The sequence below is a fragment of the Musca autumnalis genome, unplaced genomic scaffold (assembly GCF_047663935.1).
Source record: "Musca autumnalis isolate F117 unplaced genomic scaffold, ASM4766393v1 scaffold_2, whole genome shotgun sequence".
NCBI lineage: Eukaryota > Metazoa > Arthropoda > Insecta > Diptera > Muscidae > Musca > Musca autumnalis.
Genome location: NW_027411755.1, coordinates 204,259,597 through 204,278,326, shown reverse-complemented (window position 1 = coordinate 204,278,326; position 18,730 = coordinate 204,259,597). Strand labels below are relative to the sequence as shown.

Sequence of the window (18,730 nt, the reverse complement as noted above, 5' to 3'; positions counted from 1 at the left end):
CCTTTTATCGATTGTTAAACAGTAAGGCGACATGCAATTATTAGAACAAATAAGACAAGTAAAAACGACGATAAGTTCGGTCACGCCGAAATTGTTATACCCTCCACCACGAGTTGTATTAAAGTAAAATGGAACAATTAATTTTCTTTCGTTTATGACGAAGACTAACTACCAAATTTCAGGAAGTTCGGTAAAATAATGTGGCCAGCGTTCAAAATACCGAAATCAAAACGTCGATCTATACCCACAATTTACTGGCGGAAAGATTTTAGACTCAAAAAGGATTAAATACCAAATTTTCGATATTTCGGCAAAACCTTCAAAATACCGAAAATCAAGAGGTACCCTTCTTTGGGGGATATAGGAACCCGCGAACCTATACTTATAATTCTCTTTTGGAATATTTTATAATCCCATGGAAGACTAAATAACAAATTCCAGTCTTTCGGTGGGATATTGACGTCACAAACTTAAGAATAACGAAAATCGCGAGGTACCGTTCTATGGAGGATGTATCGAAAAGTGGATCTATACCTACGAATTTCAGTCAGAAAGGCTTTTACCTCCAATAAAGACTCAATACAAAATTTTAGCCATTTCGGTGGGTTGCTTTGGCTACAACCTTAGCCTATGTGGGAATTATGAAGGCGAGGAATAATACCGAACAATTTCTGGGAGAAGGTTCTATACCCCCAACGAAGACTAAGTACCAAATGTCAGCCATTTCGGTGCAAAATACCGAACATCGGGTGGTACCGTTCTATGGGAGCTATATTAAAACGTGGACCGATATAGCCCATTTGCAATACCAAACATCGTCGGAGTGATAGAAGCTCTATCTTAAAAATTGCAAGCTGTATCTTGATTTCAACAGGCGGACATGGTTATATCGACTTGTAATTTTACCCTGATCATGAATATATGTACTTTATAGGGTCTCCGAAGAATATTTCGATGTGTTACAAAAGGAATGGCAATTTTAATTATACCATCCATATTATGGTGGAGGGTATAAAAATAGTTAGCTTTGGAGGAGAAGTGAGCCTGCAGTAAATAGTGCGTGTTCGTGCCTTTTTCAAAAACATCGTGTCGTTTGGTTTCCGCTGTTGGGATTATCTTGTTACTGCTACGGGGCTTGCTATCCACCAAGACATTCCTGAGAGACGTGTTGCGTTTGCAAATTTTGGAGGCTGTCCCATTAATACATTGCACGCAGTGAATTTTGTTCTTGAAGCTTCGGCTTTCCATCCCACACAGAGACTTCGGCTTTCTCTCTCACAAGGAGGTTTCGACATTCCGTCCAACACGGAAAGTTCGACTTCCCGTCCCATACAGAAACTTCGGTATACTGTCCCTCACAGAAACCTCCGTTTCCTGTTCTTAGTAATACTTAGTTGTTTGTACGACATCGTAGCGGTAGTGTTAGCTAGTATTACAAACATCGTATCCAATCGTCGGCAGCCGAGTTCCTGAAATCTTCAATCAACACGTTCCCGATCATCATAAAATCCGATCATCAATCAACACGTCACCGATCATCGTTAAATCGTACAACCCGAATGCCAATTAGCTTCGTCTCAACATAACATATGTCCACGTTTAGGTATAACACCGAACTCCTGATTTTCAGTATCTTGAGGGTTTAAGCTATATTGTTTGACTGAACTACCCGTAACTTGGCATTTGAGATTCCCCGCAGTCACAAAACTTGTTCATTAAAATTTGTCAACATATGTTTTTTCTCTAAATTTTCGGACAAGATTGAATGTCATTTGACATGTCCAATTTGTGGTATTGCCCCCATATATCGGTACCGCCCACAGAAGTTCAGAATCGTTTTTTCCTGGTCAAAACTCTGTAACTTTTGAACGGATATTGATATCAGTTTTAAAATAAAAATAGGTAAAAAAACTTTTCAAGTTAAACGGTGTTATGTTAAACATACATTGCAATGTTTAAGATAAATGTACTAAAAACCAAAAAATAATAAAATAGATACAGTCGTGGGAATTATAAACATATGCATAGAGTAGACTAAAATAAAACCGTGGGGCACGTCAATTGTCTACAATCGTTGATTAAAATGTTTGTTTTGTAATGTTACACTATAATTAGGCAGTTGTTTAACCGACAACGATGGACGTGTGATAAGTAGGGCTAGAATGTGGAAACAAGCTAGCAAGCTCGATTATAAGCGAGTTTTAGGGTTTCATAGTGGTGAGCGAGTAGTACTTTGTCGATTAAAGACAAACTACGAGCAGTGAAACGCTTCCTCGCCAGGCAGCAGTGTGAATGTCCAACGATAAACTAGTTGAAACATCTCTTTTATTTACATGGTGTGTATAACTATTAGAATTTCCATGAGCAAAAAATAGTAAGTAATTTCCTCACCGTCTGCGGGCCAACTGCCAAACGACGAATTAAACGATTCTTCTATCGCACATTAAGTCGATAATTTGTAGACAATTGACGTGCCCCACGGTTTTATTTTAGTCTAGTCTATGCATATGTTTATAATTCCCACGACTGTATCTATTTTATTATTTTTTGGTTTTTAGTACATTTATCTTAAACATTGCAATGTATGTTCAACATAAAACCGTTTAACTTAAAAAGTTTTTTTACCTATTTTTATTTTCTAGTTTTTAGTTTTTATTTCGCATTCTGTTTAATTCATTTAGTGCTTCATTATTGCAAGGTTTCTTGCCCGTTAGTTTATTGCAGTCCCAACTCCCCTATACGTAGTCCCTGCAAAGATCTTACTCTACTAAGAGCCACGTAGGCTTGACCTTCTTCAACAGTTTCGCACCTAAGTATACGACTGCGTGATCCACAGTGCTGGCCTGCATTTATGTATTGTAGAAGCCATGATAGTAAAGGCAACACACATCTGTGTGTATCGCTCCCGTTGTTTTGTTAACCTGGCTTCATATTCTTCAGGTGTTTCTGACGCCGTCATTTGTTTATATCGCTGGACGTTGCTTTTTTACCTGGCCTCATATTGCTCAGGTGTTTTTGACGCTAATTGTTCCCGTCGTTTCTGTAATCGACTATTTCTATCACCTTCACTTTAATTTAGCTCGTTTTGCTTTATACTTTTCTTTCGCTTTTTGAAGCCTTCATTTACGTTGTGTTGCAGTTTCTGTTTTATTTGTGTTTGTATTTTTTATATATTTTTTACCATTTTGTTCCCACGAGTAATGGACATTTAAACGGTCGACCCCCCCAGAGGTCCAATAAAGGGGCAAGGCTATCTACAACAAGATGCGCCTGAGTTTTGAGGGGAAAACGCTAACGACATATCATTTTTATCCACCCTAATGCCATACAGTTCTCGGCGCGTTTTAACCTTTCACCTTAACTTGGGTGTGTACCGCTAACGACGTATCATTTTTAGCCACCCTAACGCCACACAGTCCTCAACACGATAAAAAATCTTGACTTGGGTTGCGGATTCAGGCTGGAATAATCAGATACCTAAATTACAGATTCAATTTCTAAATTTAAATCTTAATTATACGCCATTTAGTGGCTGCGCCCATCTTAAATATTGAGGTTGTATAGTGCACTGTATTCTTCTTGTCAAGCCCTTTTATTTGATACCCATATTGGTGGGATTGATAAAAAATTGTTATCAGCCATTTGGTAGCGTCGGCCATTTTAGATTTCAATTTTGCATAGTAAATTGTATTCTACTTGTAGAGCACTTTCATTTGATACCCATATTGATGGGATTGATAAAACCTACGTTATCCGCATTTTGTAGCGGCCGCCATATTGGATTTCAATTTTTATAGTATATTGTATTCTGCTTGTTGAGCCCTTTCATTTGATACCCATATTGATGGGATTGATAAAACCTACGTTATCCGCCAATTTGTAGCGGCCGCCATCTTGGATTTCAATTTTTATAGTGTATTGTATTCTGCTTGTTGAGCCCTTTCATTTGATACCCATAATGATGGGATTGATAAAACCTCGTTATCCCGCCATTTTGTAGCGACCGCCATCTTGAATTTATAATGATAATGAATAAACATAATTGTATTGTCACCAAAATCCAAAGTGTATACAAAATTTCAGATATAATCGGTTGACAGGAAGAGGGTGAAATTTGAATTACTAAATTTGACCCAAGAATAAAAAATAAAACAAACGGGGTGAGCTAAATAAAACCATTTAAAAAACAATGACAATGCCTATTTTTTCCCCTGTAAAATTTTAGTATAAGGGTATTGAGAATGGAATATTTTTATATGTGATCTCAAAGACAACTTTCCAGCCCACTAAATTGTTTTTCGAACTGTTAAAAAATCTCAACTCTTCGAAGTTATCAACGTTTTCATTTTTAGTTCAAGTTGCATCATTTTCAGTGATATGGAAGGAATACTACGATGTGCAAAGTTGGGACCAAATCGATGGCTCCCTTTTCGTTCACACCATTTTGCAGAAAAATGTTGAACTTTTATGGGTGAGGAAGGAGTGGACCGATATAAACAATATTCGAACATAAACTACCCAGCGAAAAAGTTTGCCTCCAAAGGCGCAGTTAAATGATATGTACAAGTGATTTGAAGTGCATCAAATTATGCATTTTCACTCATGAGTTTTACAAGGGAGTGACCCCGGAAAGAGGCACTCCATTGCACCGCATTTTAACCGAACCTTTGTTATTGCATTTTAACTGAACCTTTGGCATTGCATTTTAACTGAACCTTTGGCACTGCATTTTACTGACCCTTTGGGGTAGAATAGGAGGCAGTCCAGAGCACGTGTTTTGAATAACAAAATAAAATGCATTTATTATTTGTGTAAAACAAAAATATTAATACCTTTATTAAATTAACACAAATTATGAAAATTCTCAATTGAATTCAATCGCAAACATGTGTGTTTCCTTCGCTCTTCATTTAATCCAAGCTTAAGCGCTTTTGCTTCATCTGCTAAATGGGTTTGATATTGTCTTCCATCACCAGTTAAAGATTTCGACATGTACTCCAACAGCATTCCATTGGGAAAATTTTCTTCTCGTGAGTTACCGGAAAAATGTTCACAAATTAAATATTGTTTAGTTTGTATTAACAAATGTTTGGAAATGTTAACACGATTATCTCTTTTTGGAAATGTAGAGATGTACAAACTGATTTATGTACATGTAGGGATCTCTAACAACTGGTAATAAAATGTAGTGAACGGAGTGCTTTTTTCACGACTCCGTTTGCACCGCATCCTGATGCTGTTAAATTGTGAGGAATTGGAGTGCCTTTTTCACGACTCCGTTGAACTGCCTCCGGATGTTGATAAAAATGTGACAAATGGATGTGATTCTTTGGATTGCATCCAAATGCGGTTAAAATGTGAGGAATGGAGTGCCTTTTTCACGACTCCGTTTGAACTGCATAAAAACATGCCGTGAAAGAACTAGTCTGCATTGCACTACTTCTAATTTATTTTGCTGGGTAAGTTTGGGAAAATATTACGAATCCCACAAAAACATATGCTGATCGGTTAATTCGTTTTCGTTCTAAAGTGGGCACCGCACTACTTTTTTTCAATTTTTATAACACTGTGCAACAAAATGGGAGCTCAAAGTCTGGGGGGTGGAAAATTCCTATTGGAGATGAAAGCCCTTGGTGAGTATATACAGAACCCAGAGAGACAGATTCGCCATGAGTCGAACTTTCGCGATATGGCGTGATAAATATTTGCTGGAGACCCTAAAAGCCACCTGGAATCAGCGTTTTTGTCTTTTGTTCGCTGTTGTTGAAGCTTATATTTAAGATGACACTTTTTCAGTCAAATCAAATGAGGATTTTTTTCGTAGAACATTTCGACCTTCTAACTCGCTTCCTTCAATATCCTTTTCGTCCTTTATTTTAAGAACTGTAATAAAAGTGGCACAAGATGACATTTTCGGAATATTCTACAAAAATGTCGCTCGAAAGAATTTAGGTACGGTTCCCAAAGACATAAAATCGATAAAAGCTCGTTTTTCACTTTTTCCCGAACTTACTCAGACAGCCCTATAACTATTTATTTCAATGTATTATTGTTAACCTATTGATGACCTAGAATTCTCGGAGTCATTAAAACAGTTGGATCTTGTTTTGCTAAGCACGTTAATTTCATTATTGTTTGGAATAAAGATCCGGATATCCGAATTTTTATCCGGTTTTTATGAACCGATTAACCGTATATGTATATCATCATAAATGGGCGGACAATTCGACAAAGTCCGGAAGAGATAAGAAAGTTACAGACAAAATCTGTTGAATATATTTAAAATCCTCAATGAATAACTGTGGTTTGACAATGGACCCGAAGAAATGAGGTAGAAAATACCTATTTTTTGAATTGTAAAGCATAAAGTCCATAAAAATGTTGTCATTAAAACTCAATACGACGGTCCAGCAACGCGGGCCCGGGTCTGCTAGTAAAAAATAAAAATAAGTCCACAATAAGTGGACATTGCCATTATTATATCAAAAAGTCATTTAACAAAGTACCATAGAAGATGAACGTGCTGCGCTATATATTCATATTATATTGCTATATATCACACCTCAGGGAGGTCAGAAATCTTGAATTTTATCATGTTAAAGTCCATTTGAATGTTCACTGGTATCTTCCATTCCTATTTCAATAAGATAATATATTCGACAATTTATTCATATATCGTCTGCTCCGTCGGAAAAGGTCGTAAGTCCACTTTTTTTGGAAATCGCGTTTTTGTTACAGAATGATTAGTACAAGTTAAAACACGTCGTATGATACAAAGAAAATGGTAGTATGTGGCGTTTTTCTATTTGTTTTTCCCTTGTCCGGAAAAGGTCGTAAGTCCACAAAACGTACAAATTTGAGTACGAAAAGGTCGTAAGTCCACAGGAAAATGTATACTTTAAAAGAATACTACAGCTAATGTAGTTCAGATATTATGTTTAACGTCATCCATGATTGGGGTACATGTAAGGAACTAGCCTACACCTTTGGATGATAATCGATGATATTTGGCGAAGCCTGTGGACCAAACTTTTTGAACAAAAATGTGATAATTTCTATATTGCAACGAAAATTTACATTTGAAATCTATTTTCCCCTATAAGCGAACTGATTATGAAAGATGGACTTCTGGCCTTTTCATTGATACAAATTGGGATGCTGTATGTGTTCAAATACCTTATATATTGAAAAATTTGTAAAAAATTCACAATTTTTACTGTTTTTACTGTCGTATTTCTTACTTAACTTTATCAACTGGTAATTTGTGGTTTCTCTAGGGACATTTATTCACATAACGGGATTAGTTTGTATTCTGAATTCAATAAAGTAATACCTTCTAACGGACGGGTAAGTGCAATGTTTATATTAGTAAATGATTCTAAAATAATAATTGATTTAAATGTTATTAAACTAAGAAAACATCATGGTTTTTGCTAAAAAAGAGCAGTATGAATTTGGAATGGAATTAGACGATGGTGTCATGGGTCTAGTTCCCTATGGTTTCTGAAAGCTCTGATGATAAACTTCCTAAACGCAGGAAGACATTACATGCTGAAGATTGTACATGGTTTGCAGACAAAAACAAAAGATGCAGTGAGTTGGGGCAGAAATACTTGGGAAGACAAAAAGGACACTATTTGGGATTACAATGCAGCTAAGAAATCACGTACATTAACGGAATTAATCATGAAATTTAGTTGAAGGAAAAGGTCGTAAGGCAAAAATACAAGGTCGTGAGTACAACGTGTCATGTTTTATATTAAATATTAGCCGAATCGGTCCATGTTGCTGGCCCTTGAAACAGTTTATGTTACCTTTTCTTATGTCAATTAAATTTTTTGCATCGCAAATTAGTTGGGATATGCAAGTGAATATCAATAACAAGTAAGAACGTCGTTAAACTCGGCCAGACCGAACTTGTTATACTCTCCACCATGAGTTGTATTGAATTTTATTTCAATTAGTTTCCTTTCGTTTATGAAGTAGACTAAATACCAAATTTCAGCAATTTCGGTAAAACAATGTGGCTAACCTTCAAAATACCGAAATTCGGGAGGCACCGTTCTATGGGGCTATATGAAGGCGTGGACCTATATAGACAAATTTATGGGAGAAAGTTTTATACCCGAAACGAAGAATAAATACCAAATTTCAGCCATTTCGGAGGAATATTGAGGCCACACCTTCAAAATACCGGAAATCGGGAGGTACCCTTCTATGGGGGCTATATGAAGGCGTCAATACCAAAAATCCTAGAAGTAATAGGGTCGGAGATTCAACAACCGTTGCCTCGCAAATTAATTTTCTGACCGATACTTTCATAACTTTTGCAAAAAAGCTTTTTTTAAAAAATAGGGCCTGCTCCCACCCCCTCCGAAATTCTAAAAATATAAAGCCTATTTTCACCTCGGTTGTTCCTTGTATATTCTCTGAAATTTTCAAAAAACATCGGTTTAGCCGTTTTTGAGTCTATGCGGAACATACAAACATACACACATTGCCTTTTATATATTAGATTTCACACAAAAGTTTTGGTCCATTAAACCCGCTAATAATTATCTCATCACCATGTTAAATTGCAAGCTTTTTCTTTGTCTTAAATTCAATTCATTCTTAAAATTTCGCGCCGATCGGAATATTACTGCGATCTACAGGACAGCTACAAAGTCGGGTAAAAATTGTGGGTTTGGTCCATTTCACACCTTTCGATCATAACTAACATCTAATGGGGTCACTTCTGGTCGGAACCCGACCTCTCCAGAAAATTTCGTGATGATCGGTCCAAAATTGAGGCCTGGAGTTTTATTACAATTGTTAATGGATGGACGGACACACATAGCTAGATCGCTTTATCTCGTCAAGATATGAAAAAATGGCAAGGGGAAGGGGTCTACGACGAATACTTCGCGATGTTACACGAATATTGAACAAAACAAACTTATAATACCCTTTCCACATTGTTTTGTAAAGTATAAATATTTTATTTTAAAAACGTCCGTAAATTGTAGGAAAAGGTCGTAAGTCCCTACAAAAATACAAAACTGTACAAGGAAAAGGTCGTAAGTACAAAGACATCCAATTATCTCCCAAACGCGACGGAATTTTATCAAACAAAGTACAAGTATTGAAGCGGAATAAATAAAAGAAAAATATTGCCTTTACCACCATAATAAAATCTTTAACAAAGAAAGCGCTGGAATGTTTTTTCTTCCTCCTGAAAAATTTATTGAGAGGGACTTACGACCTTTTCCGACGGAGCAGACGATATGTATATGGCCTTCTTCTTCGAATTATTAATCAAAATTCTTTTAGAACCCCCTTGAACTGTTAGAAAGATAAAATAAAACTGGTAAGAATTTCGCCTCAGCATAAATACAAAGTCCATAATTACGAGTTATTAAAACAAACAATCATTAACCCTGAACTATTAAAATGAGGAAATTGTTTATATTTTTTGTTTTATATTTTACATACTCATTCGTATACACACATACATTGAAATATGTATACACGATTCTATTAAAACTTCTTAATGGAAGAAACAAATCTTCTAAAACAGGTCAGATGTTGGCATCGTATGTACATATATTTGTTGATGTTCTTTTGAAAACTTGCAAGCCATTGTGGATGACCCGACAAATTTGGAATTTTAATAAATGAAATATTTGGAAAACTAGAAGTGAATCTATGTCAATTAAAATAAATTCTATGACGTATAACAACCAGTTTTTTTTTAATTTCTTCCTCAATGAATAATTTAAATTTATGTTGCAAAACTGCATTTTAATAACATGGCCAATTCATCGAAACAAGCCAGAGTTGATAAATTTTGCCTACGCCAAGACATGTTTGACAGACATTTTCGAACGCGTTGAACTGGGGCTGGATTCTTGTTCTATGAAAATTTGAAATTAAAAATATTTTCTTTAAAACATTTTTCATTTGACATTTATTTCTTTTATAAAAGTTTTCATTTCAAATTTTCATAGAACAAGAATTGAGCCCCTGATTTAGTCACGTTTGTTCAGTAGGGCTATAACCATAAAAATACCATGCCAGTACCATGTGGGGAATATTGTCCTCAATTCGGTCAAAAAAGTTCCCGCACCAAATCGTTTTCGATTTCAAAAGACATTTTGATAATTTTTTCTTTACAAAAACATTGATTTAAAATTTTTGAACAAAAAATGTTTGTATATATATGATTTATATATTTTAAAATAAAACTCATGTAAAGTGGTCCGATATTGAAAATTATATTCAATTTCAGTAAAGGAATTTGTCATTTACAAAGATTTTCTGTCGTAATGAAAAAATAAAAGAATTAACAGCAACGGAAAATTTGAATGCAATCGGTGCGGGAACTTCAGGTGACAAATAACAAAATCGGCCTGATCATACCTCACATCCTGGTGCGTGCTTTTCCCATTCCATGTTCTCCTATCACATACATTTCACTTTTTTGGTCTAAGTATTGAAATACATTTGTTTAATTATTCCGTTATGTTATAACGGAACGCAGAACATTGTATAACCCCATACCACATAAGAATAGAGAACCCAAACAAAATTAGCCAAATAAAATAAAAGAAAACAAGAAGCAAAAACCAAAGAGAAGAAAATCAATTAATAATATTTCGCTAAAACGTGATATACAACATGTGTGTATGAATGACTTAGCGCCAGGCTTTTATGGCGAAATAAGGTTCAAACCAGAATTAGCCAAATAATATGATATTGAGGAAAATAGGAAATGAGGGTTTTTTCCTCTATAATTTCCATCCGTATTCACAAACTCGACTATTAAATTTTGCAAAAATCACACACACACACAGATATAAACTACAACATCATTAGAATATTAGCTAAAAAAAGTTAAAAATAATCGTTTGTATCATTTTGACAGCCGTAGAATTTAATTTGTTTTTTTTTCTTTCTTTTCCAAATTCTTAATATTATTCTTAAGGTCACTCAAAACAATAACAAAAAATATGCCACGCGAAAGGGAATGTCTTATCCATCCAAATATCCAGCAAATCGATAATGATTAGATGTTATGTTCTTTTGCGTTTCTGCTTTATAAGAACTTCTTGTAATTATTTGCCGGTGGCTATATTCAAATACACACTTTTAATTTTATTTCCACAGTTTTACTACCGGTATTTTTTTCTTTTCTATTGGTAATATAATATAAGATATCAAGGCGACGATTTTGCGATAAACAGCAACGATTTCCAGATTACTCAGGAATAAACTGACATTTTAAGGTCATGCGCCGTGGTTTGTTATGGGGGGAAATATCATATGTTGCTTTTGTGTGCGAAAAAACCAAGACTATTGTTATTGCTTTTTAAGGGATGAACCATCCATCATCATTAGGGTAGTTCGGTTGCAAGGGTTGGAATAGGAAAAAATCAACTGTGTCTTTCACATTGTTGTATTTAAGATTTTTATACCAGAAACCGTTAAAACTTACTCTTTTAAATATTTAAAATATTCAAAAAATCTTAGTAGATCATATATAGAGTCGGTTGAACAAATTTATAAGACTCGTGTTTCCCTTGTCTCCTCTGCGCTGTTTGTGAGAAATATTTTTTCTAAAATGTTTTATTAATATTTCTTTAAGAACAACCTTAAACTGTCAGTAAAAAACTGGTCAGAATTTCGCCTCAGCATAAATAAAAACTCCATATTTTTGGGTTATTAAAACAAACAATCATTAACCTTGAACTATTTAAATGAGGAAATTATTTATATTTTTAGGTTTATTTTTTCTATACTCGTTCGTATACACATACATTGAAATATACACGATTATATTAAATCGTTTTAATGCAAAAATATATTCTAAACTAGCAAACCCGGGTCCGCGTTGCTGGCCCGTCGTATTGAGTTCTACTGACAACTTTTTATGGACTTTATGCTTTACAATTCAAAAAATAGGTATTTTCTACCTCATTTCTTCGGGTCCACTGTCAAACCAAGTTATTCATTGAGGATTTTAAATTTATCAACAGATTTTGTCTCTAACCTTTCTTTTCTCTTACGGACTTGGTAGGATTTCTGCGCCCATTTATGCTGGTTAGGATTTATTATCGCCATGTGTCATATCTTTATCCTAAAATGATCTACTTATAAAGTTGAAAAAATGGTAAAGTCGAATGCTCCCGCTCATTTAAAATAATACGTTTTTAGTTGTTCATGGCTGGTGGACCGTTGAACTTCACCTTTTTAGGAAATTTGTAAATATATAGTTTTTATTAATAGGGGAGATACCGTGCCACCTTCGAAATTCATGCCTACATGTACCACGGCACATTCCACAACATTTCATGAAAATCGGTTCGTTAGTTTTCGAGATACTTAAAAACTGTCCGTGGTCGGGACTTCGGGCACCAAAAAAGAACATTTGATCGGGGCGCAAACACCATTATCTCGAAAATTAATTCGCAATCCGATGCATTCATAAGTTTAGCAAATAAGCGATTATAAAACAGTAGGCGCCCGTGGTGCAATGGTATGCACACCCGCCTTGCACACATAAGGTCGTGGATTCGATTCCCCAGCCATGCAACATCTAAAAACTTTTCAACGGTGGCAAAATACCCCTCAGTAATGTTGGCGACATTTCCTGAGTATTTCAGCCATGTAAAACTTCTCTACAAAAGTGGTGTCTTAGACACGCCGTTCGGACTCGGCGATAAACTGTAGATCCCATATCATTGAGCTAATATGAATCGGGGTGCACTCATTGATATGAGAGAAGTCTCCCTTGTCCCTTTTGGGATGTTTATGGCACAATTATAGGCGCCCGAAATACATCAACAAATATATAACATTTTGGACCACGGGACATTCCTGAACATTTTCTGAGATTTTCATGAAATTAGGTTCAGCAGTTTAAAACAAATAATGTATGGAAAATAATGGTCTTGGTCATCAGTTTTCAAGATAAAACACTTTTAAACAAGTGGGCGTGGTCCGGTATTTGAGATCCAAATATATACTACCGAATGTTCTGGCCACAACCCAATTGCCTCCCAAAATTATTTCTAAAACCGACATAATCATAAGTTTGACGTATAAATCATAGAGTATACATTGTCACGGCAAACCTTGAGCATTTGCTGCAAATTTCATTGAAATCGGTTCAGTAGTTTTGGAGATAAAACCTATTTAAGTCGGGTCTTTAGGGCCAAAAGAAGTACCTACCCAGCAAACCACATGTCGGATGTCCGACACGTCTGAACAATTTCAGAAGCAAAATCTTTTAGATTTCGTTCCGATTTCTATACGATTTTTCGAAAGGGAAATATCAGATTTTGTACCGATTTTATTCCGATATCGGTATGATTGATTTGCTGGATAGATTCTAGATAAATTCGTAAATTTTCAAACCGATAGATTCGTTATTATTGCAAATGTAGGGTTTTTTAAATATCAAACAAAATATGCAGCCTAATTTCACCGGGGGCCACCCCTGAAAATTTCAGTAAAAAAAATTTGTAGATGTAAAATATTTTACAAAGTGCGCGTTGTCAAGTCTATGGTTGGGTGCAAACAAATATTTGTTTAGATATAATATAAAAACAAACCCAAAATCCACGAAAAAAAAACAAACACATGCACCAGTGTGCGCTTACTGAGAGCAAGGGAGTGTAAATTTCCATGTAAAACACATTGAAATGTATGCTCACTTCCTTTCAGAAAGCGCTCACTGGCTATCTATAACATATACACACATTTATAAATGGTGGTGGTTTATTAAAAGGCATAGAAATACCAAACACAAAAGCAACAACTGACACATAGGAACACACAAATTCCAAAGAAATACATAACAGACTTTAATAAATGAAAAACTGAATGAAATTATTTATGAAAAGTCACTTTTTTAAGAAGAAAAACAAACGGGGTGAGCTAAATAAAACCCTTTAAAAAATATATATAGAGAAACATCGTTGAACGCTTCTTCTTAGTTTTCAAATAAAACACATTTTCCTCGAAGTTGAAATCATCAGCGGGTAATCGACATCTGGAATCAAAGGATTATATAATGTAATAAATAGGTGCATCCATATTTCAAATATACATATGTATGTATATGAAAAATGTATTGGTGTAACTACCAATATTAAATGCGGGTTTTCCCTTGTCCAATAAAATGCTTCCATTCACCGTTTTGATTCAATTATAAATTGCATTGCATTTATAATTGGAAATTATAAATTTTCCAATTACATTTTATAATTGGAAATTTTAAAATTGAATCAAAAACGTGAATGGAAATTTTATTGGACAAGGAAAAAATCGCATTTAATATTTGTAATTGCATCATTACATTTTTCATATTCATTTGAGCACTTAACAACAACATTTTCCCCCTTCGCTTCCTACGTTTGTTAACAACCACGAAACACACGTGTTTGGCCGCATACAAACCACCATTTATTATAAAAAAGCATTCCGCTGCCGCGAGAGCCCTGCTGTTACTCTCTTTGACAAAAATCCTCTCTCCACCCATAAAAAATATGTTTTAACATAAAAAATATGTTGGTACCCAAACAAATAAAATTGAGATATATTACAAAATGTTGCAAACATATATTTGTTTGGGCACAAACAAATTATGTTTGGATCATATCATACATATATTTGTTTGCAACCAGTCCCAAATAAATATTTCTTTGGATTCAAAAATATTTCTAACATATATTAAATAATTTTTATTCAATTTAAATATTGAAAAATGTTCTGCACAAGTCACTTTCATTTGATATGATATATGAAATAAAGTTATATATGATATAAAATGATATATATGTAATGATATGGCGATAAAATTGGTGAGAAACAAAAGCTTATTTCTTTTTGGTTATGTCGTGTGGGTTTAAAGCTTGTTTTGAGTTATATATGTGCTTAAAGTAACTGTATTTTTTTTTTTTCAAAATAGCTCATATATGGAAACTTTAAAAGCCTTTTGTGCGTGAGCTTTTTTTATCGAATCACATTATAATTAAGATTTTATCGAATCCTGAAAGGTAATTCCATACTTCCTTAGAAAATGAACTGTAAGAAAACACTACTGCCACCATGTGTAGTAGCTAGTGCGCACGTAAACTATCGCACTGGATACTGTAGTGGTCCAACCTTGTTGCAGTGCACAGTGGTTCCGCCCGTGGACAAAAATCGAAAAATTGATGGCGACAAATTTTATTGCGGTTGAAATAAATATTCTCTAAACGTATCATATTTTTAATATCCAGCCTTATTTTTGTAAATTTACAGCGGTTATACGCCATGTTAAGTCGAAGAAGTTGTGATTTGTATGTGAGGCCTTAAAAACGAAAAATACATCCGCAAAGCATTCGTAGGTTATACGTAAAATTATAAAAAATTGGTGAAGTAAATGTGTCATTTTCAAAATGAAACTTATAGGTGATGGCATTGGCAATGTTTTTACGAAAAACCAGATTCATAATTCGTTTTTTAACTTCATTAAAATAAATTCTTAATAAATGACTTTTTCTGTTATTTTTAATATAATTACAATTAATTTATGTTGAGTTTTACTAATGTTGTGAGCATTTGTGAGTCTCGAAATTTTTTTTAGAATGCAGGGGAAAGTCTTTAGTTTACGATTAAAAAAAGTCCAGCTGCCCCCATCTGCCACCCGCTAAGTTATTCCTCTTACACCACGACCGTAAAATCGTTATAATTCCGAAAATCGGAAGGTACGTTTATATGGGAGCTATACATAAACTTGGACCTATACTGAGCATTTTTGGCAAGGAGGTATATTGCTCACTCAGAACTCAAAATGCAAAATTACAGCCATATCGGTTGGAAAATGTGGGTAAAATCGTCAAAATTTCGAAAATCGGGAGGTACGTTTATATGGGGGCTATACCTAAACGTAGACCGATATTGACCATTCTTTGAATGGAGGTATTTGGTTCACTCAGAACTCAAAATGCCAAATTACAGCCAAATCAGTTGGACAATTTCGCTAAAATTGTCAAAATACGGAAAATCTGAGGGTACATTTATATGGCGGCTATACCTAAACGTGGACCTATATTGAATATTTTTTGCAAGGAGGTAGTTTATTCACTCAGAACTCAAAATGCAAAATAACATCCAAATCGGTTGGTTAATTTGGCTATAATCGTCAAAATGCCACAAATCGGGCGGTACCTTTCTATGGGAGCTATACCCAAATATGGACCTACATCCACTAAAAATGGTTTTCTTTCTTTTTGGCGTGTTATAAACCTACGTTTAAAATTTGGAGGAGGTAGCTCGATTATAACTATTTTTGGCACTCTTTTCCATACAAGTGGAACCACTGTGCAGTGGTCCAAACTTTGCATATCGTAATATTGGTGTCAGTTTTAGATAAATTTCAAAGATGGAGCTCATCGATTCACTCTTTCCTGTACCTTCCACACAACAGTTCAAAAATATTGCAAAAGTGGTACGTGCGAGCAACAGATTTCGTCCAAACTTTGGATCAATGTTTTAGTGCAGTGCAGTGGCCATGTTACAAGGTATTATGCCTTTCGTGGGCAAGCCCATGCTTCCTTCCTCTAAGAAAAAACACTAATTTGAAATCGTTGCAGAGACTCCAAAACAAGGCGTTGAAGGCTGTCTATAACTTACCAAGGTTACATCCAACGGATGATTTATATACTAATGTAGCAAAGAATATTCTGCCCTTATACGGAATATATAAATATCAATTGCTTACATACATGTTTAAGGTTACGAAAAATATGGGATCCCGTTCGATACAATTCTCTGCTAATCAAACTGCGGTTAACACACGAAATAGTTCCAATTTGAAGGTGAAAAGATGTCGATTGGAAATTACCAAACAAAGGATTGAACATGTAGGTTGCTTGGAATTTAATAATATTCCTAACTTTTTAAAGAATTTGTTGAGAATATCTACGTTTAAAAGAGATTTAAAATCATTTTTATTGCATAATACAGAAATGCTTCTGATGTAATTTAAAAAAATAAATAAACAAAAAATTATACATGTATTGAAACACGTTCAAATCATATATGTTAATTTCTAAACGATTAGTCCCAATAAAGCCTAGAAGGCGCTGGGACAATATATAACATATGTACACCAATATTTATGAATAAAATGAAAATACTTGAAAAAAAAGTTATACGGTGACCAACTAAAATTACTGTTGGGCACGATATCTATCGAAAATAATTGACTCAAAAAATAAGATCCACCTCCAAAATGGACTATACTGATGCATTTCTTCAGGTACGTCTTCCGCAACACTTTTGAGCTTTAATCTAAATCCATATTTTTGTAGGCAAGTTCGTAAGTCCTGCCTCATTACGTCGGTAAAAGTTTTTTTTTTCAGGGGCAAGTCCATACTTCTTGAGAAAACAGCACGTAATCTGTAAAAACTCCTATGGCACCAAACGTAGTCCCTGGAGAGCACGATAACTATCGAACTGATCAATCGATATGGTCTTAAAATTGGCCTTCGTCATATTTTTTCCAAACTTAGTTTAAGTTCGAAGATGGGCAACAACTTCCAGTACTTCCTCCCAATATTTAAAAAATGTCACTAAAATTGTATGCACGATATCTCTTGAACGGGGCAACCAATTTGTCCAAACTTTGGATCTCCTAATATTTTGTCCAAATATCGATCTTCTCCTTTGGGTACCTTCCCTCAAAAGTTCAACATTTGTGTCTATGTGCAGTTTAGTATCTGTTCGAAGATCCTTTGGAAATGTATACCGATGTTGTTCGTTGTGGTCCTGTTTACAGCCATATTATATATTCCATGCTTTCTGGCGTACTGGTTATACGATGACCAACTGAAATGACTAGTGGTCGCGATATTTATCGAAAGGTATGACTCCCAAAATAAAATTCACTTCCATAATGGACTATGTCGGTCCATACCTTTAAGTACCTCCTCCGCAACACTTTTGAACTTTAATCATAATCCAGATTTTTGTCGGCAAGTTCAAATGTCCAAAAAGGGCCTAAAAAATTCTGAAAAGACCCTAAATAAATTCGATCTGTCCGTAGATGAAAGTTTCAATTCATCTGCCGGCAAAACCGTTAGTTGTAAAGTAAATTTGGCCTTCGTCATATTTTGTCCAAACTTAGTTTAAGTTCGAAGATGGGCAACAACTTCCGGTACTTCCCCTCAATATTTAAAAAATGTCACTAAAATTGTATGCACGATATCCCTTGAACGGGGCAACCAATTTTGTCCAAACTTTGGATCTCCTAATATTTTGTCCAAATTTATTTTAACTTCTAAGATGTTCTCTCTTAGGGTACCTCCCCCACAACAAGTTATAGATTTCTGTTTAAGTGCAGTTTAGGGTCTGTTCGAAGATCCTTTGAATTCTATACCGATGCTGTGGTCCTGCTTATAGCGATATTATAGTTTCCGTTTACAAATCCATGCTCCTGGCATACTGGTCCTAATGTTATACGATGACCCACTGAAGTAACTAGTGGGTGCGATATCTATCGAAAAGAAATGACACCCAATATAAGATTCACTTCCATAATGGACTATGTCGCTCCATTCCTTCAAGTATCTAATCCGCAACACTTTTCAACTTTAATCCATTTTCAAATTTTTGTCGGCAAGTTCAAATGTCCAAAAAGGTCAACAAAATTCTGAAAGGACCCTAAATACATTCGATCTGTCCCTATATAAAATTTTCA

The 18,730-nt window shown here is 34.9% G+C and overlaps 2 protein-coding genes across 3 annotated transcripts in view; one reads left to right on the top strand and one right to left on the bottom strand.

Annotated features, from left to right (window-relative positions):
- LOC141395163 (estradiol 17-beta-dehydrogenase 11) overlaps positions 1-11,256 on the bottom strand; it is a 134,238-nt gene extending 122,982 nt beyond the window's left edge. The window contains exon 1 of one of the 2 annotated variants that reach the window (XM_073970666.1): positions 11,129-11,256. The gene's annotated coding sequence lies outside the window, so the exon portion shown is untranslated. The remainder of the gene's footprint in view (positions 1-11,128) is intronic. The other variant, XM_073970667.1, reaches the window with a different exon arrangement.
- Positions 11,257-16,540: 5,284 nt separating this feature from the next.
- Positions 16,541-18,730, top strand: part of LOC141392498 (integrin beta-nu-like) — a 5,367-nt gene continuing 3,177 nt past the window's right edge. The window contains exon 1 of the mRNA XM_073965436.1: positions 16,541-16,550. Coding sequence (XP_073821537.1) covers positions 16,541-16,550 — 10 coding nt within the window. The remainder of the gene's footprint in view (positions 16,551-18,730) is intronic.